This window comes from Protomyctophum parallelum (genome assembly GCF_964188405.1).
Source record: "Protomyctophum parallelum genome assembly, chromosome: 7".
NCBI lineage: Eukaryota > Metazoa > Chordata > Actinopteri > Myctophiformes > Myctophidae > Protomyctophum > Protomyctophum parallelum.
The window spans coordinates 4,585,569-4,610,407 of record NC_139705.1 but is presented as its reverse complement, the minus strand read 5'-3'; the positions used below and the strand labels follow the sequence as shown (position 1 = coordinate 4,610,407).

At 41.2% G+C, this 24,839-nt stretch overlaps 5 protein-coding genes across 8 annotated transcripts in view; 2 read left to right on the top strand and 3 right to left on the bottom strand.

Moving 5' to 3' along the window:
• Positions 1 to 82: 82 nt before the first annotated feature.
• On the top strand, positions 83 to 2,459 carry las1l (LAS1 like ribosome biogenesis factor). The gene has a single exon (XM_083770387.1). The coding sequence runs from the start codon at positions 244 to 246 to the stop codon at positions 1,969 to 1,971; it is 1,728 nt and encodes a 575-aa protein (XP_083626513.1). The 5' UTR covers positions 83 to 243; the 3' UTR covers positions 1,972 to 2,459.
• A 2,455-nt stretch (positions 2,460 to 4,914) lies between these two features.
• On the bottom strand, positions 4,915 to 6,120 carry LOC310861806 (large ribosomal subunit protein mL49-like). Its single transcript, XM_083769446.1, has one exon. The coding sequence runs from the start codon at positions 6,114 to 6,116 to the stop codon at positions 5,583 to 5,585; it is 534 nt and encodes a 177-aa protein (XP_083625572.1). The 5' UTR covers positions 6,117 to 6,120; the 3' UTR covers positions 4,915 to 5,582.
• Positions 6,121 to 6,405: 285 nt separating this feature from the next.
• Positions 6,406 to 12,724, top strand: LOC310861809 (ninjurin-2). The gene is made up of 4 exons (XM_083769451.1): positions 6,406 to 6,631; positions 9,458 to 9,695; positions 9,808 to 9,943; positions 12,496 to 12,724. Exons 1-4 carry the CDS (start codon positions 6,563 to 6,565, stop codon positions 12,563 to 12,565), a joined length of 513 nt encoding a protein of 170 aa, XP_083625577.1. The 5' UTR covers positions 6,406 to 6,562; the 3' UTR covers positions 12,566 to 12,724.
• A 786-nt stretch (positions 12,725 to 13,510) lies between these two features.
• Positions 13,511 to 18,566, bottom strand: emd (emerin). The gene is made up of 7 exons (XM_083770320.1): positions 18,376 to 18,566; positions 17,808 to 17,886; positions 17,537 to 17,632; positions 14,520 to 14,554; positions 14,409 to 14,434; positions 14,233 to 14,292; positions 13,511 to 14,135 (listed from the first exon to the last, which is right to left on the bottom strand). Exons 2-7 carry the CDS (start codon positions 17,884 to 17,886, stop codon positions 13,940 to 13,942), a joined length of 492 nt encoding a protein of 163 aa, XP_083626446.1. The 5' UTR covers positions 18,376 to 18,566; the 3' UTR covers positions 13,511 to 13,939.
• A 2,172-nt stretch (positions 18,567 to 20,738) lies between these two features.
• The window catches only part of flna (filamin A, alpha (actin binding protein 280)), a 75,029-nt gene continuing 70,928 nt past the window's right edge, over positions 20,739 to 24,839 (bottom strand). For all 4 annotated transcript variants that reach the window (XM_083770218.1, XM_083770220.1, XM_083770219.1 and 1 more), the window contains 4 exons: positions 24,197 to 24,373; positions 23,789 to 24,007; positions 23,237 to 23,431; positions 20,739 to 22,594 (listed from right to left, as the gene is read on the bottom strand). In XM_083770218.1, coding sequence (XP_083626344.1) covers positions 22,410 to 22,594; positions 23,237 to 23,431; positions 23,789 to 24,007; positions 24,197 to 24,373 — 776 coding nt within the window. In that variant the 3' untranslated portion in view covers positions 20,739 to 22,409. The remainder of the gene's footprint in view (positions 22,595 to 23,236; positions 23,432 to 23,788; positions 24,008 to 24,196; positions 24,374 to 24,839) is intronic.

The following is a 24,839-nucleotide window of genomic DNA, read 5'->3' as shown; positions in this document are numbered from 1 at the left end:
TCGACTTAAAATGACGCCTGGCGGGATCTGGTCGACACTTTAAGAGTGACGTCATTTCCGTCACACAGTGGGTTACTGGGTTTACAGCTCGGTTAGCTCAGTGTATTTTTACGTCGCTGAAGACATTACTTTATCCACTGCTTCCACGGACTGGTTGTAGCCAGTTAGATTTGTCGTGATAGAAAGTAAGTTTGCACTGTACTGCATTGATCGAGTCTGTTTGCGATTCTTCAAGTGGCCAGAATGAAGAAGAAAAGCTCCGATAAAAACCGCCATGTGGTAGCATGGATCAACAAAGCTGAGTGGGACCAAGTGCTTGAATACTTGTATTCAAAGGACTCTGCGTTACAGAAGTATGCCCTGCACAGGATTTCTGCCTGGAAAGGCAGGTATTCCAACAACACACCCGTTGCTGTGGATGGTACAGCGGAGCTGGTGCGGTGTCAAGTTCTGGACAAGTCGGGACAACTCGATGGCGACGACCTCGTCCTGCTCTATGGAATGGCCCTTGTCAGGTTTGTCAATTTAATCACAGAGCGTAAACAGGGGTTCGTTGCTCGTCCATTAAGATCACTGGCCTCTGCGCTCAAAATCCCAGAGTGGATCGTAGACCTCAGGCACGATTTCACCCATCACAAGCTCCCTACTTTGAATTGGTGTCGCAAGGGCTGTGACGTTGTACTGGAGTGGCTCCAGCAGCAGTACTGGTCCAAACAGTTGGGCGGTGGGCTAAACTGGGATTCACAATCTGAAGAAGGAGATGATGAAGAGGAGGAGCTGAAACGACAGGAGGACAAGCTCATTGAAAGGCAGAAAGAAATAGAAAACTACAAGAGGGCACGGGAACAATTGATATCTTTTGAAAAAGAACGCTACCAGACATTTGCTGGACTCAATGAGGACAAAGAGAAGTGCTTGTGGGCAGCCCCCTCTGCAGATATGACCTGGATTCTTGCTCAGGTCAAGCACTTGGCTGTAGAATGCAGTGAAACCCTAATTGATGTGTTGATGGAAGATGGATTTCTAGTTCCCACTGTTGAACAACTGGAGTCATTGGACTGTGACACTTCTGAAGACTACAATTCAACTGCTCCCCGGATTCCTAACCTGTTTTTGTGTTTTTGGCTCCCACTCCTGAAGATGAACTACTCAGCGTCCTTTATTCACATCCTCCTTGAAAAGCTGTTCGCTGAGCTCCAGCAGCTTTCAAAAGAACCAGACAACCACAGGTCCTTCTACATATCTGCTTGGATCTCTGAGCTCCTCCTCTGCAACACCAAGAGATCCAGTTACCAGTTTGAAACCAAAGGTCAGATGAGGCCCAGAATGAAGCACAGGATCTTTGTGAACCGCATTCAGCTGAGGTGGCAGCAGCTTCTCTCTGCCTGTCTGGATGCTGCCTGTGTTAGCACGCCTCACCTGCTTCAGCTCATTCTGGATGACATGGAACACCCACTGCCTGCGGAGACCCGTCAGAAGCTACTACAGCTCTGCTCCATCTACACACAGGGCGCACACACGGGAAGTGTGCCTTCTACAGAGCGCAGAGACCAGCACCAGCCCATATACACACTCGAGAGTTTAAATGAGAAGTTGCAGCATTCTAGGCACCAGCCCAATGGGAGACGGGCGAAGACCATCTCTGACGGAAGTGAGACTCTCCAGGACCTGAGCCCGGAGATTCAGGCAGAGAAGGCAGAGTTGCTCAAGGGATCTCCCTGGCAGATGTGCACAGATAAAGTGCAGTGGAAGAACTTTCCTCTCGGTAAAGTGCCTGGGCAATCGGAAGACCCGTCGTGCCTCATGGTGGAGAATTACTCCACTATCACTGTGTTCGACCAGCCGGTGGAGATGGAAGGCACGTCTCAGCACGGTGTTCCAGGAGTGTCTGTTCCACAGAGGACATCGCAAGGCCTCCCCTGGACCCACAGTGATGTCAGCAAATTGAAATTGGGACTGCAACTTTTTTAAGGCACAAAATGCCGAAAGAAAATGCATGCACCTTTTTGTTTTACGTTCAGCTTTTGTCCTGTCATTGTTTTGATGGTTGCCATAAAGGGTGGGGTAAAGGGAAAAGCCATTTGGTTTTGATGTACTGGTATATACAGTTAGTTGTTGAACAGTGAACAATTAAAATACAATGTCATATTAAACCCTGAAAATGCCATGTAAGTCCCATGAAGTGCTTACTATACTATGTGTACAGAAACTGGGACTTTGAACAAAAGAGAGATTTTCAAACAGCTGATGGAAAAAACATACTCCACTGGCTGTTTTTGAGGCAGAATTGCTTACTGCAAGAAATCACTTGTGAAACGCTTTGTGAATTTTATACTTATACTTACATTTGCAGGATGCCATTGGTTAAAATCTTATTTGAAAATGCCAAGATAGGATGAGCTATTGCAAAATTTCATCACATCACCACTTGTACATCCTTTAATATCAAAATAAAAATATTGTTCACCTAAAATCAGATGTGTTTTATCTAGGGAGAAAAGTAATTTTATGAATTGTAATAATTAGGGTTTGTAATTAATACATTTAAATAGGGATTGTTTTATTTCAAATAATTGGGCATGTGTGTGGGTGGTTCAGATTAGCTGCAATTTGCAACTCTAGATTTTTTTATAATGGGATTAATCTAGAGTTGCAATACCCTCCATTGACTCCCTACTCATCCAAATTGCTTTTGCGATCTGCTTGTATTAAACGACGTTAAACTCACCAACATTGCAGCTCTAGGCCAAGCTTGAAATATCCTCTTTCATTCTGCCGAGCTTTTGTTTCTTAAAAATCCACCGTAGACTTGAGCTACTTTCTGTCAAGAAATTATGTGTAAGTGATTATTTTTCTAAGGGCTGGAGTTTGGAAGCACTCGTAAGTCACTGAATGGCCCTGTGTACCACCTGTTTAGAATTTGCACATAATGCAGGAGGCAAGTGCTTCCAAACTGCAACACTTTCTTGACAGAAAGTAGCTCATAACATGTCTGGTAGATTTGTATGAAAAAAAAAAAGCTTGGCAGATTGAAAGAGGATAATTCAAGCTTGGCCTAGAGCTGCAATGATGGTGAGTTTAACGTCGTTTAATACAAGCAGATCGCAAACGCAAATTGGATGAGTAGGGAGGGTATTGCAACTCTAGATTCATCCCATTATAAAAAAAATCTAGAGTTGCAAATTGCGGCTAGGTTCAGATATACTGATCTAAACCTTTTAAAGGATTTTTTTTATAGCATTCCTAACTGCTGGTCATCAAATTATTGGCTTAGGAATGTTAAAAATATCCATGACAAAAGGGTCAACTGAACCACTAAACTACTGAAACCACAATCTATACTGTGTAAATCCTCAGTGAAATGGGTCCAATTTCTTCCATACAGTACTGTATAGTGTATACTATCTGGGTTACAGACCTGTGAGAGTCCATTTGGAGTTCTTGGGTGGTCCTTGACCCAACATTGAGAACCAGCGATATCTATTTCACAGACTGGATGAATGATTTAATTCATGCCATTCCTCATCGGATTATGGAGACCAGTGGAGAGCAAGGATGCCTCACAGTATGGACTAGGGTTCAACTTCAAACCCTGGCAGGGGTGGCCTTTCTGTGCAGAGTTTGCACGTAGGTAGGTGTGCTGCAAAATAAATCTAAAGTTAAGTGTAGAGTAAGTGTTTTTTGTGTTCAGTAATTGTAGAATGTTCAGTAACAGCTCCCTTTCGCTACAGTGCTGTGATAAACAAGCATAATTGGAAGTGATGATACAGAAATGAGCAGACAACATTGAAATGAACACTGTAAAATTGAAGCTGATTAATGGTACTCCCTCCTGTTTGGATGCAATTGGCAAACCCCCCTGAAAATGTATTGTTTATTAAATATTACTGAACAATTATAATAGCAATGTCTGCTATCAGAATATAGTGCTTTAACTTGTCAATACAAATCTTTGTTTTAGCCAAATAATTTAATTTACACTACATTTAATAAAATACACAATGCTTGTGTTGGGCAGGGCATTCATCTAGTGACTTATAGTAAGCAACATCAAAAACATTTAATGTGCTTGCATTGGGTTTTCTACTACACCAAAAGCTAAGTAAGGCTTTTAAAACGAGTTGATCCCTGTGTGCTGCTCACTGCTCCTTAGGATGGGTTAAATGCAGAGTAAAATCTATTCAACTTCCCAGGCCACCAGTACCACCTGTGATGACCACTAGTCACTAGTACCATAAACAGTTTACACACCAGTTATGGCCATTGAACTGGTGGCATCTAAATTACACCATTCATTTTCAATTTGTTTTTGTTTGCTGCAGAATGTATTTCTTAATTGACCTCACGTCTAAAAAGCTTCAGCTGCAAAATGTGGGCCAGAATGAACCACTTAATTAACATGTACTGTAACTTTAATCCTAATTTATACTTTGTCATATAAAAAAAAGATTGCAAATGAGGTCCACGTATATACTCTAAAGGCATACATGGGCAACTGACGGCCCGGGGGCCACATGCGCCCCCCACCTTCACTTAATGCGGCCCCCGGTTAATATACTCCAAATACTGATATTATAATACATAAATAAGGTATTTGAAATTAAATACAATTTGTACTTTTCAGGATTGCAATTAAAAATAAATCAGGGTTTCAAATAGCAAAAATAGCTGATCTACAAGCTCAAAACGAGCTTGTAGATCTATTTTTGCAATGTGGCCCGCTTCATTGTCAAAGTTGCCCACCCTGCTCTAAGGTATATTGGCAGTTTCTGGAAAGCCTATAGGCCTAATGCTCTTGGGCACATTCTTCAGAATACTTGACACATTTTAAATAATAGATTTGCAACTGCCTGAAAAGAACAAATGTTTTTATGGATGCTGAGAGTGAGACAATATTTGTTTTGAAATTACAATTCTAAAATATGTTACCTTCCTTCATTGGCAACTCTTTGAATGACCACATCTTCCCACAAACTGACATGAGTGTCAAGTTATCATTACCAACATCACCACCAATGTAACTTACTGATAGGCTATTTCATTATTATCTCACTGATTAATCTCACACTTGACATTGCAGCAACAATCAACATGACAGAATTGGCATTAGCACTGCAGATGCAAAGTAAAACAGGGTTCACAATGTTAGGTTCAACGTAGTTAGCCTTGTACAGGCCAATGGCCATGAATACATATGACACTTTCACAGTGTAATAACGAACAAAGCAAGTCTTTAGAATTGTGCCTTTAATTTTAAACACTATATCAATATACAGTTGCAGCAGGGCAGATTTTAACATATATTGGACATGCCACCTTATGGTGGCATCACACGTCCCTCAATATAAGGAAACGTTTTTGTCCATGATACAGTACAAACGCCTGGCTACCGAGGTTAGTGATACAGTGACAGCTAACCCATTGAACCTGGCTCAGAGTCAATATCCACGATCACCAAAAGATCAATACAGTTTTAGTTGCCTCATGGTTCTTCACCATGGGGAACACAATATGTCACGGTTGTCACCGTCAGGACTCAGGAGAACTGTACAACTGGACCAGTTCAGTTCTTCCACAAATCATCAAAATCCCTTTTTCGATAACCAGGCCTTCAACTCTGAATCGAAATGGCCCTTGACACGAACAGTCATGGTCACCTCGTTGACTTGTGTCGGTAAATCTTTGCCGGTGACTTCTTTCAGGTACTCCTTGAGATCTTTCTCCAGCGCCCAGATGTCCCCTTCCACTTTTCGCACGAGGGTGGTCTTGCGGCCGCCGTTGGTGAGGTCGGTGTAGACGGGAACGTTGTGCATCCGAGAACGGCGGACCATGTACGGCAGGTCCGGAGGTGACTCGGACGGAGGGACCCAGCCTGACGGGGAAGGACCGTCGTGTTTAGGCGGGGCGGGGACCCGTGATCGTGGGATCAGTCGTTCCACAAATGTATACTCATCTGTGGACTCCTCTATCTGCACACGGTTCGTCTCGCTTTCTGCACTGGACGAACCCAGTGGTCGTAACAGGATAGCGGGTCTTCCCGGAGTCCGGCTGTGCAGCTTGAACGCATTTATGACCGTCCTGTGTAACATTGTGATTGTGTAGCAGCGAGCCGACATGTTTTCCACCTGGCGGAAGGGGAAGAAACATGGGGTTTTCTTCTTTTCTTTTTTGAAAGCAGTTTCTGTTCGGCGTGGCTGCCCCCTATAGGCCAGATTCATTACATTATTTGTCTTGATTTACAGTACACCCACGTGTGCGTGTGTGTGTGTGTGTGTGTGTGTGTGTGCGCGCGTGCGTGTGCGTGTGCGCGTGCGTGTGCGCGTGCGTGTGCGCGCGGTGAGAGAGAGGGAGGGGAGAGAGAGGGGGAGGAGAGAGAGAGATAGGTAACTTGACAGTCCGGTTGGAGTATACTGTACCATATTGTACAGTCGCAATAAGTGAGTAACTATCAGGCGGCCTACGTTAACTTTCATTGCGTTTTTATCCAGAGGAGAGAACATTGGACTATCGCTGAAGACATTTTACACAATTTAATTGAAAATCGGGCTTAATCGAGAAGATAATGCCGGGCGAGATGAGTTCAATTAACAATGGAGAGGCAATTGCACTGAACAAAACAGGGGACGTAGAGGTAAGATAGCCTAGAGTCGTGCACGACATTGTTACACCACACTATCCTCTCTGTCTGATTAACTCTGGTCCATAGCTCTAACTGTCTGATATAAGAACTTGCTTTGATTTATGAAGCCAATTAACTATTGTACATTTGTTACCCAAATGTTCTATCGTGTATTCTTCTAGTCTATTCTAGATAGCAGTGTCTAACTGGGGTAATAAATGTCTATATAAAAGTTTTTTTCAGGATCTTATAGGGGTTTGGGGATGATATGATGATTCGTGGCGCATATGGCTTCTCACCAAAGTGTCATGTTCAAATAGCTTACTACAGTCAACTTAGTCAAGTGCTTCTTTGTAAACTTTCCAGGACTTCGCATTTGACTGTGATCACATCCCAGAAAATGCTGTGTCCACTTCTAGCAAGTACTGCAAACTAAACTATCATGTGGTCACCACATGGATAGTTAACATTACAGATGCAAGTAGACCCCACACAGTTGTTCCTTAATTTATATATATATATATATATATATATTCCAAAAGCATGTTAGTGCATTAGCCTACTCCACCATAAAGAGGTCATCTTGATATCACACAGAAAAATGTAGGATCTTTCATTCTATTGAGTGAAATGAACACTATTTGTTTTTAACATACATTCATTAATCATTCACCATGATGGACGTACGTATACAGTGAGTGACCCTCTCACAAGACTCACAATAATTTACCCAGAGTATGAAGTAGTGGGGTGGGGGTGGCGCTTGCTTTCGGGGTCGGCAACCTTTTGTGCCAAGTTTTAATTTTCTTGATAGTCAGTGTGCCATACCAACATGTTAAATGTATTGAATTTTCATTGTATATAGGCTATAGATAACAACCTTTATTATTTAGAAATTAGAATGTATCTTTACAAATATTAGTATCAGGAGTAATGATCATTAGACTTCTCAGTCAGAGTATAGGAGTTTGAATGAATGTAGAATTGTGGGCAGGATGTAATTTGTGAGGAGACTTAATTTAACTTTTTTGAATATTTAATTTGAAAAGGAAAAAAAAATCACACTTGTGTGAAGTGAGTTGTGCAACTCCGTGTGGGGGTCCCCGGGGGGTTCCCGGAAGTAACGGGGCAGCGGTGGCTCAGGAGTAGAGTGGCTGGATTGTAACCGCAAGGTTGCCTGTTCGAACCCGGGCTCCCCCAGAGTTAGTGTCGAAGTGTCCTTGAGCAAGACACTGAACCCCAAATTGCTCCTGATGTGCTGGTTGGTGCCTTGCATGGTTTCGGCCGCCATTGGTGTATGAATGTGTGTGTGAATGTTTGAATTGATGCAAAAATCTATGTAAAGCGCCTTGGATAAAGGTGCTATATAAATGCACCATTTACCATTTGCCAGACCCACAGGAACGCGCCCAGTGTGCCTGCCTGGTGCTGGCGAGCCACCCTGTGTGACCTTGTCCGAAATGGTTAAAAAATGACAGAGTTACTGTGTGGGGGTCCCCAGGGGGTCCCTCTACTGTTCTGTATACTGTCACTGTACTGTACTGTCACACCCGAAATCATCATATATACAGTAAGTGTGTGTGTGTGTGTGTGTGTGTGTGTGTGTGTGTGTGTGTGTGTGTGTGTGTGTGTGTGTGTGATAGAGAGAGTTTGTGTGTCTTAGGCTGTGCAACAGTGACACTTGGTGGTGAAAATAGGACAGACCCAGGGACCCAGGCAGGGACACATACTGTAGCTGTCTACTCTATAGGAGTGGTTGCACCACTCAAAAAACTCTCTCTCTCATACTTATGCCAGTGTGTAAGAAATCACCCTCCCCTGTGTCAATGTTGGCACCCGTGCCTAAGGTTGCCTACCAATGTGACAGATACAGATATTTGTGATTTCGGTTCTCAGAGAGCGTTGATCCGTCCAAATTGCCATTCGACTCTGCACACCTCAGCCATGTTTGAGGCCAGTCAGACGTGGGACAGATTTCTGTGTGACAGACAGACATTTTTTCCCTGAAAATAATAATTACGCACGCACGCGCACACACACACACACACAAATAGAAGAGAAAATGTATGAGTATTAATAGTCATGTTACGTACTTGATATGCTATCATTGGCGTCACAATAGAGGGCGTTGGTGATGCACTTATACCAAATATTGTGAGTGAGAATGTGTTGCTATCATGGGTGAGAGCGATTTGCAGTGGATGTTGCAGAGAGAACATCTGGGGGCATGTACTGTCTTGTACATTTCATTCTCTCTCTCTCTCTCTCTCTCTCTCTCTCTCTCTCTCTCTCTCTCTCTCTCTCTCTCAAGCTCAAGTCTGCCAGCACTGACACTCCCTTTGCTTTTGAAACCACACCTAGTGAAACATGACTAGCACATACAGTATACAGTAGTATAGTTACAACAATGGCAGACTCCTGTACAACATATGTACCTGTTTTTTTCTGTGATTTTCTTTCATGGACACTGAAATTGTATTTGTTGTTTTAACAGAAAAACACTTTGTACCCTTCATAGAATTCCTAACCCTATGAGGAGTCCTACGTTAATTTAGGTTCTTTCCTTTTCCTTTCCTTATTTAGAATAAGACAGGATAGAGTACTTAGAGAAGGATAACGTACATGAAATATCCAAAATATTGAAAAATAAAGAAAACCTGTTTTACTACTGCATGGTTTAGCAAAAACTATTGCTGACCATGACAATCCAGGGTTATGACGGTATAGTACGCACATTTTAGCAGTTTTTTTATTTCACTTTTAATTGCCTGAAAAATGCTATAATGAATAAACTTGCCCTGACTTTCTTCAATTAAATTCTCCTCTCCAAACTCACAGGCACAGAACACAGACCCATCTGGGAAAGTGTACCGGGCCATCAACCTGAATCATTACGCCACTAAGAAGAGTGCAGCGCAGAGCATGTTAGACGTAGCGCTGCTGATGGCCAACTCTTCTCAGCTGAAGACTGTTCTGTACGTGGGGGATCAGTACCGTTTCTATACTCCCCTCATTGTCCTGCTGTCTATCTCCATCATCTTACAAGTTGTGGTGGGGCTGCTGCTCGTCTTTATTGGTAATCATCTCAAGTCTTAACTCTTATCCCTCTCTACACATTCTAAGAAATTGTCACATATAACATATTCTCCCCATGTTGTCCATCCAACCCCACACCTCTCTCGTTACAGTGAAGTATGACCTAAACGATGTGAGGAAGCAGGCCAAGCTGAACAGTATGAACAATGCTGCAACAGTGTTTGTGTTCTTCACGGTCCTCATCAACATCTTCATCACAGCACTTGGATTCGATGGACGTATACTTGGGTAGGCACAATATTAAAAATCAATTCTAATCAAAACTCAGGGTGAGGTATTACTGGAATAGTTATGGGAACACCAGGGGACTCTAACCCCAGTAATCTAGACTTAAACATCACATAACTAAACAACAAGTAGGTATTTTAACGCACACAATAAAGATATTAATCAATTCATATACAAAAAAAAGTTTATTAAAAACAGCTTTAAATTAGCTTGGCAGGGATAGTGATATTTGTCACTGCCCTACAGGCTGGGGTGGGGCTTGTCACTGAACAATTCTGTGGGAGGAGTAGGGGGAAGATAGGATGAATGTCAGGTATGCTGTCATGGTATAGGAAGTTAACTCACGGTGCGATATAGCTCTGGTCCATAGCTCTAATGCGTTTCATTTAGAGCTATGTTACTCTCAACTTCCGCCGCTCGCATGAATGCAGACCGGCCTCTCCCTCTTTAGCGTAAATAAAAAGAACCTTTTTGCTACTCACCAAAACAAAGGTGGGTTAGAAAGCCTACTTTCCTTAGTGGACGGCTGGACGCACTCTGAGCCCCCCACCACACGTATAAACGGTAGGCTACTTTTTGGCCAAAAAGGGATTTTCTTTCACCGGAGGAAAAATATTCTCTATGAGGCAATTCTCTGGGCAATATCGGTGGAAGGCGCAGTGGAGTTTTTTCCGGTGGAAACAAAATCCCCTTTTGGCCAAAAAGTACAGTTTATACGTGTGGTGGGGGGCTCAGAGTGCGTCCACTAAGGAAAGTAGGCTTTCTAATGACACAACCTTTGTTTTGGTGAGTAGCAAAAACTTTATTTTTATTTACGTTAAAGAGGAGAGGCTGGTCTGCATTCATGCAAGCGGCGGAAGTTGAGAGTAACATAGCTCTAAATGCTCAGGGCTAGGTGCGATATAGTGCATGTCCCAGTATCAGGATATGCAGCTTTTTTTATTATTCGTTTAGCTTGATTTAATGCTATATAAATAAGCAATAAACTAAATGTACCGGTAAACTTTACTGTAAGGCTACAGAACATCAATTCATTAACAAATTAATCAACAACAATGTGTTTGTACAGAAAACTGAACAAAACCAACGCATTATATAGGTATTTTAAATGCAAATAAATACAGTAAACATCAGTCTTCTATTTGTCCATATGTATACACAACACAAACAAAGATGATTGATTGATTGATTGAAATATTTATTAACAGTTTGTAGAATTTACAGTACATTTTAAGCACAAACTCAATACAAAGACTGTCAACTGTGAGTGGACGACCCAATTAAGCATTACACTTGTTTACAACAGGGTCCACATTGTTCAATTCATCAAAACATTTAAAGACATACAAACATTTAGAGACATACAAATAGACATTTCTATGTAGCTAAATTCATCATATGGGAAGCAAAAAAGGGAAAAGATACAATATACAGTGAGGGAAAATGGGGTGGGGGGGATTCAGATTTTACAGAGGCCAGTTTCGAATTGCAGCCATCCGTAGGTGCCCTTTGAGAGCGGTTTTGAAGGAGTCAAGGGATTCACATGTCTTAATGACTGTTGGTAGGGCGTTCCACATTTTGGTGGCATAGGAGCGAAAAGAATTTAGTCCCTTGTTTGTGCCGAATCTGGGTTGTACATGGTTTGTTGCACTCCCTCTGGTGTTGTGGGTGTGGACTTCGTTTACATTAAGGAAGTATTTAGACAGGTACATGGGTATCTTGGTGGTGTATCGAATCTTGTGGACCAGACCCATTGCAAGATGCTGTACTCTGTCGACGACCCTAAGCCATCCCAGCCTGTCAAAGTGGGGGGTGAGGCCAAGTAGGTCTGGAGCCTTGTTTTAAGGGCCTTTGAGGTGCTGTGGTACCAAGAGGTGGATGCATAGTCAAAGAAACCTTGTACGAGGGCTCCTGTTAAGGTCTTCAAGGTGTTTTTGCTGACCAGTGAGGAGATCCTGTAAAGGAATCTTGTTCTTTGATTGACTTTTTTGATTACGTTGGTGGCCATCTTATCACCGGAAAGATTGGCCTCCAGGATGGAACCTAGGTAGGTAATTTGATCTTTTCGTGTGATAATATTGTCACCCACTCTAACCAAGAAGCCATCTGCCTTGCTGAGATTACTATTTGATCCGAAGAGGATGGATTCAGTTTTTCCCAGGTGTAAGGATAGTTTGTTATCAGCGAGCCAGGTGCAGATTCTACCGAGTTCAGAGCTGAGGGTCTTTTCAACCTGCAGTTTGTTCCTGTCCGAGACCAGCAGTGCTGAGTCATCTGCGAACAGGAACAAGTTGCAGTCACAAGCTGAAGTCATGTCATTAACATATATTAGGAACAGTAAAGGCCCTAGTATGCTTCCTTGTGGGACGCCACAGCTCACTGGGAGGGGAGGGGACAGTGTTCCGTTCACCTCCACCATCTGTTCTCTCCCCTCCAGGTAGGATTGCATCCAGCTCACTGATGTGCTATCAAAACCAATAGCTTTAAGCTTGTTAACCATCAATATTACCTTTGTCAACTACTCTTAATCATAATCTTTTGATCCTTCCCAGGTCAGCAGTGATGTCACTACCACAACCACACTTCCAGACAATTGACCAGAACTTGACAACAGGCATCTAATAATATAGTGGTTCTTAAATGATTTAACTTAAATCGTTTAAGCAATCTATCAAAATTAAGGATTTACTTTCTCATCCTGAGGGACATTACTCATTGTCTGCTATAAAGCAAGTAATAAACCCTTCTTAATTTGGTAACTTCAAATGTTTCTTTTAAATCTCTGGACACAATAAAGTTTGATTTTCAAATCAAACTTTATTTTGATCTGAATGGAACTGTTATGTAACCAGTACTTAACTACTTTATTTGTCCCTGTGCTGATAACTTTGACGGGAAATGGGCCTGCTCACATAGGCTACAGATATCGCCGCTGAGTACAAAGAGATACCAACAAACTCATTTAGTTTTTCACCTTTGAATCTAACGGTATATTCTTGACTCATGACCTACCCTTCTACAACAGTTTTTTTTGTGTGTGTGTGAGTATGACAAACTATATTTACTTACTGCATGTATGCTGGTGTCTCAGAACGTAGAAAAAACTATTGGGATCAACTGAGCAGAATTTGCACATTTTATGTACTATTTATTTATTTTTGAATCCTTTGAATGTATAGCTGCTTTGTATGTTATCTGTATGGAACAAATCACACTGAGTCACACCTTATGGACAGTATATCTGACTGTAGATACATCCTCACACACTTTCAGTTTGTTTTTGATATTTAGCTAAAGACGGCATAACAGTGTATTTGATCATGTACCATTCTTGTGACTGGTCTTCTATATTATTTAGTTTTTATACTTTTTGGTAAAACATTTTGTAACCTTTATACTTTTAAATTGTATATTTTTTACCCTTATTCTTTATTCAATAAAAAATAATTCCATCCACTCCTTTATACCTAAACCAGTGATGTGACAATAACGTTGTGCTTGAATATTGAAGTTGTATGGCAGCATGAGCTGCTTCCTCATTCCCAACATACTGTACACTGGAAACTGGACTTTCGTAACATTACTTAATAACATTCACCATGAAGACAAAACCAAAATCTTGGGTTTAGAAAGAACATATATTGTGTGGGCATTCTGGGCAACAATATAGTGAAATATGCTCATTAGGCTACAGTTCACAACAGTCCTAAATCATGCTAATAAAGCATATTATATTGAATTCTCTACAAAAGACATCAAATCACATTTAGTTAAAAACGTAAAAAAATGTAAAATGCATAGGCTACTGTAAAAGCTTTTAAAATGAGAGAAAATGTGGAAAAATGCATACCGGTATGCATCTTAGTGCAATAGGGTCCATGCAACAAAGTAACCATTTTTAAAATCCCATGAAATGCAATGATTCTATTCTAGCCGATAGTGCCCAAAATGTGGGGGGGGGGGAAGCAAGAATCATGAATCACAAACATAGAAAAATCACATCCCTATTTCAGTGAAAGGATTCTCTGCATTGTTCTCCATGCTGCAGTAGACATAGTAGAGGAACACGGCTACCAGCGCAAAGAGCAGCAGCTTCATTACTGAGGACATGCACCCTCCTCCGGACTTTTTGATCGGCTTTCTAGCTTGTACTGTGCTGTCACTGGTTGCACTGGTGCTCTGGACCGGGGGCCTGAAATGAAAGATTTATCTTTTCATTTTCAAATACAATACAAATGTATATTCACACACACGCTGCACGCACACACACACAAACTCACTATACTCACTCTGTGTCCTGGTCCGACTCCTCATCTTTGACCTGCTCAAAGCTTCCTCTCCGCCTTAACCTGGTGGAAAAAACAAGACTTTGTACATTACATTTGCAGGTCTAGGGGGTCTATGGTTGACCACAAAATGGCATATTTGAGGTGTGTGTGCGTGTGTGTGTAAATGCTGTACTCACATGTCCCCGTAGGCTTCATGTTTAACCTATTGAAATAACATTGACATTATTTAAACAGATATATAGGGAATAATACAAATAGTGTAAAAGATTATAGCACACGGAACTTACTGGATTGTGATATGTAACATAGGTTACCTCCTCTTCTGTAACAGAAAAGAAAACATCACAAATCATATACTATTGTATAATATAGCCAAACTGTCTTTTTCTGTCTTTTCCTTTCTTTGGATTTTGTTGTACGTATATAAAAAAATAAGAATGTACATTGTGCAACATATACATTTTGTACTTTTTTGTTCCTAATAAAACATTTCTGAAAGAAAAAAGGTGCTCAGTGAAATGAATCATCTGGCAATTAATGCAATTATTAACCCATTTAGACCTGGAACACCTATACATTGTTACACCTTTCAAGCCGGGAACACCTGTAGTTGTCACTATAATACAGTATTTTTTAATTTATTTTTTTTAGATATTTTTTTGCGGCTTACGCCTTTTATTGATTTTTTAAGGGACAGATAGTAGGCTGACAGGAAACGGGAGAGAGATGGGGGGATGACATGCGGTAAAGGCCGTGTCGGGTTCGGGAGTCGAACCCGCGGCACACCGCGACTGGATCACCAGTCCGGTGCCCAGACCGTTACGCTACGGCCTGGGCCTATAATACAGTATTAACATTTTTAATCGGCCTCAGGTCAATGACGATATAACATTATTTGTTGTTTTTACTGTAGGCTACATAGATAGAACTGAAATCAATAAATAAAATTGTGTAAGCCACCCGAAGCTTTCGTTTTTTCCTTTGGTTATAGTACCATTGTTACAAGGAGAACCTTTGTGTATTAAGAATCTTTTATAACCCTGTATTTCCAAACCTTCCAGAGGCCACAGATGTTGATTCCTTTTTAACGCCATTGTCGAGCACGAAGGGCCTAATATCTATTATTTACAATTGTATCTTCTCTTTGTGGCCTACTTCAATACAAAATATTAAGAACAAATAGGATGATGATTGGGAAGATATTTTACGTCTCTTCTTCCATTGTGCAAGGCATGTCGCCTGGCTCCTGCCACGTATATACATATGTTTTGGTCGTGCCCTTCTTTACGTAGAAGTGTTGCCATACCATTTGAACCAAATGTGGTGGCCTTTACCACTCTCTTAGCTAGACTAAAAGTTGGTTCGGAACTGGAACCAAAAAATGGCCACCGTTTCCCTGAAAGGACCACGGTTCCAAAAATCTGGAACAAAACCAGTTCTGAACCTGCACCCCATTCAACTGTAATCACCCGATAAGCAAGAAAATGTTCGTAATCAGCACGTTGCGACGGCCACCAGACCCGACTCAGCGCCGTCCGAGTTACATCCCGATAGGCAGAGAATAGTATATATTAGTAGCCCCTAGTTTCCATGCGCCGACAATAGAGTTGGAAATGACACGTTCATCTGCACCACCACCCTGCATGCGTGCAGTCTGGGGGGATACAGTCAAACACCACAATGTCTAGTATGCCAGTATGGCCATATTCCAACGTCCTGATAACGGTTGATTTCGTATATTTAATACAAGTTTTTTTGGTGGAAAAGGGGCCTCAGTTATTTAACTCAGAACATGAACACTAGATGGCATGAGTGACAAATAAAGGACCCATTCCAGAGGTTGGTAAGCGCTGTCATTCCAATTTCTCTTATCATTAAAATGTATTTTGCATGACTGTATCTTCTGTTGTTTGTAATATTGATGTTGGATGGCAGATGACACTGTTAGAATAATAACAATACTGTATAAGAACAACAGTTACCACTTCCGCCCACCCTTTTTCCCCTCACTGCATATGTTTCTTTTCCCTTTTTACCTCCTTTATGATGAATTCCTGTTCTGTTCTTTGACTACCGGTGTATAGGAGTGTCTATTTGTACGTCATATGTATTTATGACAGAACAGATATTTTGCAGTTAATATTTAGATTTTTTTGATAAGATATTAATCCTGGTGATGCTGGTGCATTACTCTGAATAACAGCAGCATATAGAAACACCTCATATATTATAGTGAGAGAATTCCCCTAAAATACTACCGGTAGTTACATTGAGATAACAAAATGATGTAATGGGGGACTAGGTTGGTTAGATGATTAACACAGGGGTGAAAAATGGGTTACAAAATCGTGGGATAAAAAAATATATATTTTACAAAATGATGTAATGTCTGATGGTAACCACTTTCAACCATCCTATTTTGGGCATGTACAGTTACAGATTTTTAGCAGTGTTTTTCCGCCAGTTTTCCGAAAAACGCATCCAGTCTGCAAGTGTGTAGATGGGCTATTTTTCGCTATTCTATTTGGCGTATAATTAAGTATAGGGCATAATTAGTAGGGCTGTCAAAGAAAATCGATTCGAGTTAGAATCGCGATTCTAATGCCGTCTGATTCAGAATCGATTCTCATTTAACCTTTTTTTTTCTTTTTTTTTTTGCACAAATGTACCTGTACCTGGTACCAGGTAAATTTGTGCAAAAAAAAAAAAAAAAAAAAACATGCACAGGTACTACCTGTGCATGCAATGCATTGCCTGGCCTGGGTTTCTGCATAGTGCATTTACTACCAGCTAAGCTAAGCCTGCCAATTGTATTTATTTTACACCTGTTTTAATACTAATGTATTGTTCTGGTATTGAGTGAGAAGAGATTTTGTAACTTTTGTACTGGTTCAAATTTGTGCACGCTAAATAAATGATACAGATATTTATTTCTTACTCTTGGATTTAACCTTTGTGTGTTTAAATCATTCAGTTGATAAAACCTTTACAATTATACAAGCTTTTTACTAAATGTACTCTGCTTTCATGCCAGAAGACTGGAGTAGATGATGCTAAAATTCAATTTAATTGTTTTTAATAAAAATAAAAAACTGCTTTAGAATCGGAAAAAAATCTTTTTTTAATCGAGAATCGGAAAATTCGAAAAGATCGTTTTTGAATCGAATCGTCACCCCAAGAATCGGGGGACACCTAAAGATTCGCAGCCCTAATAATTAGCTATGGAAGTTAAGTTCCCTGAGGAGCACCCCCCCCCCCCCCCCCCCCCAAACACACACAATTGAGAACTTGTGTCCTACGGTACCTTCCTCTCTGTAGTAGGTTTTGTCAGGGGAGTGTTGTGACGAGCCTTTGGCCATCACTTCATTCAGCTTCTTCTCATACAGCCTTCGAGTTGAAGCTAAACACACAAAGCACATTCTCTTGACACTTCATGTATAGGTATCATCGATACATGTAACTGTCTTATCAATATTCTCTAGTGTATTATTAGCATTGCATTTTAGATGGAACGTGGAAACAATTAATGCATTTGTTTATTCGTTATGAGAGTACTAAGTGTGGGTTACTCATACCAACTATGGGTCCATGTTTGATGCCATACTCAGTCAGCAAGTTGCTGATCTCTTGATCACTTTTGTCACTCAAAGACATCTATAAAACCCAGAGAGAGAGAGAGAGAGAGAGAGAGAGAGAGAGAGAGAGAGAGCGAGCAAGAACAGTTCAAAAGTAATCCCATGCTGAAGGAAGGGGAGGAGACATAACTGCACCCACCCGCCTGGCTTTACTTGGCTGCCTGCCATCATAAAAGCAGCTAAAACTACGATGGAATTCCTCAGAGCTCTGCTCTCAAACTAGGTCCTTAAAGTATTCATTGAAAGTGACGGAAGAACACATTGAGCGAAAAGCATTGCAGTAGGAATTCAACTCAGTCAGGACTCAGGAGCGGATAAATGAGAACAAAACTTTCTATATGGGAGTCGTTAGCAACTGTTCAAATACGTCTGGTCCTATACTGCTGCTGCTTAAGCAAATAGTAGTACTGTAGGCTACTACTATATCTACTGTAGTACGTACGCAGCGCGACATATTTAATCAGAGGCTCATAGAGTACGTTTCTGGTGAAAAACGGGTTTCACTTACCTTCGAAATCAGGAAACGTTAACAATGTGGCTCAGATGCTTGGCGAGGTTCTGCAGTGCACACACACAGCCACACACACACAACCAGCAGCGACAGTAGTGGAAAGGGGGCGTGACGCCTGACCACATCTGGATCTGGATGACCCACCTTGGTCGTCACCGGAGTGTAGAGTAGGAGAGTAGCGACAAGCTTTGATCTCGCCGCAAAGCGGGTGCCTATGGGCTATATAGTTCCAAACATTGCTCCTATGGCTGGAACTTTCCCGTTGAGATAGAACGAGCACATCCGCATTCCATTGTTACAATGGGAGTCAACGGCCACTCTCCTACTATAATTACTCAGGTCGTCACCACCACGCCCAGTGGACTTCAAAACGAATCGGATCAACGATACGAATAATATGAGCAATGCACTGTCTGTAACTGCTCCTAAACCATCTTCATCTGGTGCAGAAATAAGACAACGCTTTTTATTTATCCCAAGCGACAACGTGAAAAACTGCAAAGAAATCACATAACAATATTATTTTAAACACAATGAAACATGAAATATGAGTGTCCTTGTTGTCAGTCAATCATGATGTCCGTATTATAATACAACACAACGAAATTTCCACATGTCACAAACACAAACAAATACACGATACAATGGCAATATAGCTTTTACAGACACCAAACAAAACAACTGCACAGACTTTTAGGAGTTCAGTTAAGTTCTTGTTCTTTTTTATATTATTTTCTTTCTTATCTTTTGTGGAGACTCTCTGACATGAAAGAGCTCCTCTCTTCACCTCTGCTCTGTTTGTTCTGCCCAAACATGCCGAAAACCCAACAGGTGATTGAAATGAGGTGATTAGAGCAGGTGAACCTGCCCATGAACCAGACAAACAGACCACAAAAACAGAGCACAGTAGATGGCACTATCTCACCATGCATTTACCATACAAATACCGAAATATACAGTTTGTTGCCCAAAACAACAATACAATTTTTACCATATGCATTTTCAGAAAAATAAGCTAAATAGAATATTACAAAATACCCATTGCTGGGAGGGGGTAGGGTGTCAACGTTGGCACAGCAGAGGGTGATCACTGTGTGTTAGAGAAGATTTTTCTTTTAAATTTAAATGTATGTAAAAAAAAAAAAAATTAAGTCCACTCACATCTGTATATGCAAATTACATCCTGCAAATAATTCTACAGTCGTAAAAATTATAATTGAGTCTAATTGAGAATTTTAATTGAGGTGTAAGAAAATGTTCCTAAAGAAGAAGACAAAAAATAAAGGTTGCTATGTTTATGAACAATCAAAATCGGATGGAAATATATCATTTGGATGTGGTGTCATAATTAAACGTAATGTCGATATGACATGCATATCAAGAAAATAAAGACACGGCACTTCATGTCGAAAAGCGTGCAGAACCCTGCTCACACCTAGGCTCACCTAGCTCTGGTCCATAGCTCTAAAGCCTTTGCATAAGCATTAGAGCTATGGATTAGTCACCAGACAAACAAGTCTCAATTAATTAAACGTCATGTACACCTATATTTTGCTCTTAAAACCATTTTTTTTTTTAATCTGGTAAACTGGCTGGTGCTCAAACTTTGCAATACACTTGGGGAGTCTGAGTTTTATTATGCAAGTCTTTCCATAGGTTTTCCTTTACTGCAGCGGCCTCTGGAGGAATCCTAGTATGGCCATAAGGCCTAATACGGGCATACAGTATGACTGGTACATGGAGTATTCCAGGAAGGGCGTTGGCTACAGTAATCTACAAAGTTTACAATTGTGTAGGAGTTGCATTTGTGTGCTGTAGTACCAATGTTTTGTACCATGTACCTATTCTCCTGCAGTACATGTAGGCCTAGCTCTGGTCAATAGCTCTAGTCTAACATATGGACCAGAGCTAATGTAGGCCTATGCAAATCTACCGTAGACCTACTTATGAGAAAAGTAACTTCTCTATTTGAGACGGATACATGCTTTGAATTAGCACAGAATATATCCATCACTACATGACATTGACATGTTGCATTTTGGTGTTCATTAATGATTCACTCTTGTGGCAACTGTGGTTTAGCCCGTTTTGGGCGGTTTTAAACATGTTATAATTTAGCGATTGAAAAATAGCATATCTACAAGCTCATAGCGCACAGCTCGGTGGCGCGCTATGAGCTTGTAGGTCTGCTATTTTTTGAAAATTTGTGAAAATATTTATTTCAGATAACTGGAGGATTTAGAAGATTTCTTTTAAATGTTGAAGTCAGGCCTAAATGGGCTTAGACAAAGCTTCATCTTAATATAAATGTAACTTTTAGCAGTGAAAAAAACCCAATACAGAACCAGATAGACAGAAAAAATACTTAGACAACTTTATTGTGTATCAAAATACTGTAAGTCTTACAACCACTTTAAAAGCTTTTCTATTTAAGACAAGATTATTTTTTTTGTTTTTCTGAAATACTGAATACACACACAAAGCCAGAGCTAAAGGGATGAAGGGAGGGCTGGGCTAGGTGAGGAGGGGGAGACATTTTACAGAACCACAAGGTAACAGTTCTCATTAAAACATTTTTGGTCATTATATTTATTATTTAAGGACATAAAGTTCACACACCAAAAATACTCTTCAGCCCTTCCGTCCAGCTCAACTCTGGAAATGTCCCTTTTTTTTATATGTAACAGCTCAATTTTTTATTTATTAAACATTGACCACATCACACAACTTATTTTCATCAGGTTCTGATCCTTTCTTTATCATCAGTCTTTCTGTGTCTGAAGAGTGAGTTTTAGTGCCAGTATGGAACATGTGTAGCATATTTGGATCATGTATAGAACACAGAGAGTCTACTCTAGGCAATATCTTCTCAACATCAAGTGTCAAGAAAGCATGTCATATAGTGACGGTAAGCTACTTTGACAGTCATCATCACTATAGCAGATACTAGCGGATATTAACGTTTCTCTTCTCTCATCACTAGCCTATGTATTCACATATACCTCTTGTCGCTCAAATCCTTTGGCGTTGGCCATTTTCCTCATTCTAAACCCTATGGGTTAAAGTTTTAAGAACAGCAGTGCCTAAAACTGGATCTAGCAGCAAGTAAAACAAATGGGTTGGCTAGAGAGCAGTATGAACACATTGGACTGGCATGGGTCACCCAGCACTGGATTTCAATGCAACAAAAACAACCTTGCATAATAATGTCCACATCTTTTTTTATATATATATAGATCTTCATGAGAACAATCATGGCATACATCTAACTTTGTCAGAGGGCATAACATTTTATTTTCATTTCAAATATTGTATATTGCATGATTGTTCACAAAAAAAAAAAGTTTAGAAAAAAATGTATTCATCATACTAGGGCGGTTTGAGCAGTGCGAGAGTGAACCTCCATGCTATGCAAGGCTAAAAACTATTCTATGCTACAGTATAAGATAGCGATAGCCTGTCCTCCTTCCTAAACTATTTTAAAGTACGCGGTCCATTCTTGAAGATGGAAAACGGGTGGCTAGTTTACAGTAATTAAAAAGGTGCATATTCCCCCCTTTCTAAATCTACTAGTGGATAATGATTAGGAGAGGCATGGAAAATAATGATGGGGGAGAGAAAGGAAGAGATGAGTAGAGTGGACTGATGAAAAGGAACAATTCAGTGTCTATGCATTCATCTTTGGGAGACTTGGTTGGAGTTGGTCGTTACAGTGAAGTCGAAAATGTTTGGTTTCAAAGACTCCGAGCTTCAGAGCACAATGATATCTGGCTTCAGGTAAACATTGACGTGGGAGTTCGTTTTCTGCACTGGTCAAACAGCAATAATGTTAAGGAGGAGGGGGGGGCAGGGGTTCTTATTGGTTCTGCTTTAACACAGAAGGGTCTGTTTTTTTTTTTTGTAAACAACAATATTGCAGGTGCTGATCGATTAGATTCAAGACGGACAGAAATTTCAGCTGGGTAAAACAGTGATACGATAAAGGGCTTTCTCTCCGATATCGGTGTTGGCGTTGGTGGGGAAGGGGGGGTTTAGACAGTGATGTGATAGGGGCTTCCGGGAATGTGCTCATCTCCCCACTTCACCACCAGAATGTACTCTCCCTTCTCTTTGAGCTGGTAGCTGACATTGTACATGCGGTTGCCCAAGTGTTTCACTAGGATCTCTTCACACGGGACCTTGGGACCGTCCACGCCGACCAGGAGCATGTTACGCCCTGCAGATACAGAGAGAGAGAGAGAGAGAGAGAACTTAGAATAAATACTTTTTTAAGCAGCACACGGGCTTGAACAAGGTCAACCACATTTCTTGGATTGTGGGTCAGAGTTATGGTAATGCTATGGAATTTTCCGGTTTCCAATTCACTCTCGTCGTCGTCACATCCTCCAGGAGTGAAAACGGAACATTAGGCAATATTCCAAATTCAACAGCTCGGTATCATCGACGGTAGCAGCATCATCTTTACACCATTGACATTTTCCTCTTGCTAGGTTGGAACTAGAGATCTGCAGATACCGATTTTTCCCCTGATCCAATATTTATATTTTATAGAACATGTTTATGCCATATCACAATAGTAACCCGATCCGATCGGGACAAACCCTAGTTGGAACACTACATCAACTCCAATACTGGTATAGTAAGTAGCCTTGTCGAGCCATGAGGCCCATAGGGCAGGAGCCTATCTCCTGTTTCTGTAGCGTGAGGCAGCTTGACGTACAAGTACACCCCCTGGACATTTTTACAGTCTTTGGTATGACCTGGCTGGGGATTGAACCCCGACCTCCCAGTCTCAGGGCGGACACTCTAACCACAAGGCCACTGAGCTGGTAATACTGGTATAACCACAGACACACACCTGCTTTGCTACAGTCGACACTAAAGTTGTTCTTCTGTCCAATGAAGCCCTTGGTCAGGCCCATGCCCTTTGCGACAACCTTGGTGGCGTCCGACTGAGCCGCCATCGGCTGAGAGCAGCTGATGGCGCGGGTCACGGGGTCGACCATCACAGACGAGGTTTCGTGCATGCTGTGACTGGACACCAACTTGGAACCTGGAAGATTTAGGAGAGAAGAGATTATGAGCGAGAGACCTCTATCGTCATGTCATTGAGGCTAAGACAGTCTCCCTTAATCTGGGATCATCGTCGATGCATGTAGAAGACTGCATACTGTACATTATTGACCATATTCACAGTTACTTTCTACGATCTACAAGATCTGACATTTTTTCTGCCTATAGTGACATGGCCAAAATAGGGACGCCAGGTTGAATGTAGAAGACATTTTTAGAATCTGATCTCAGGTCAAAATGGGTTAAGTGAAAGAACAGCAAAATGGCCGCCTTTGGCTGGTGTGAATGTGGTCAATGTTACATTTATTTCCCCAATGCCAAAGAAGCTCCTACACACCAGTGATCTTGGCCTTGAAGGGGCTGCCGACGATGTGATAGGGACCACCGTATTTGATGGAAATGAGATAGTTGCCAGGGGCCATCGGTGTGTACGTGACCCTGTAACCCTCGGAACACTCCACACAGTCCATCTTGACCTTGGAGGGCCCGTCGATTGTTACAGCCAAGGCCCCTGCGCCAGCATTGCTGGTGTTCACCACAAACTCACACGCAGTGCCTGGGGGGGGTAACATGTAGGTTGAGGTGAGCATATTTGGAGAAAAAAAAAAAAAAAGATAATTTGACAGAAATGAGAATTAAAGCAAATATTAATTGTTGTGCTATGCTGCCGATATTCTTTTGCAAATACCACACTTGGCTGCTTGTGAATAGGTCACAATAGACTTTAGAGTTCCAGCATTGTTACCTGTGGAACCTCCCTCCAAGCCTGGTCCATATGCCGATACCATCCCAGGGTCCCCGGCCTGGCCCGTCTCTCCTACACGGATCTTAAACGGACTCCCGGGGATGTGGCTGCCATTGAACTTCACGTCGATAAGATAGAGGCCGTTCTCTCTGGGGATGAACCTTACTGCGTACTTATCTAGTGAAGTGGAGATATTTTTTTTAAGGGTTAAGAAGACGGAGAATTGACATTTTGCATGAGTTCTGCGACTCCACAGGCTTCTCCCCACCGACCTATAAACCAGCATTTGCAATTATGTTCACACACACATTTACATTTGCAGCCTGAATTCAACAGCATATACCAGATTAGGATGAATCACTTTTAAGACAGATTTATACACTTTTAAACCCGATTTATATCAACAAATACAAACATGTATAAATTAAGCATTATTAATATTGACCATGTGAATTTGCACATATAAGTACTTTGAAATCTGTACGTTGCATCCACATGGACACAATACACGCAACTTAATGGTAAAATGTTGTAAAAGAAAATGTTAAGCTTTCGTGAAGTAATGCAAAAGTGTAATGCAGTGCAATGCACAAGGTCGCTGTAAAGAGCCTGACCGAAGTTATGGATGCTGGTGGCAACAAAA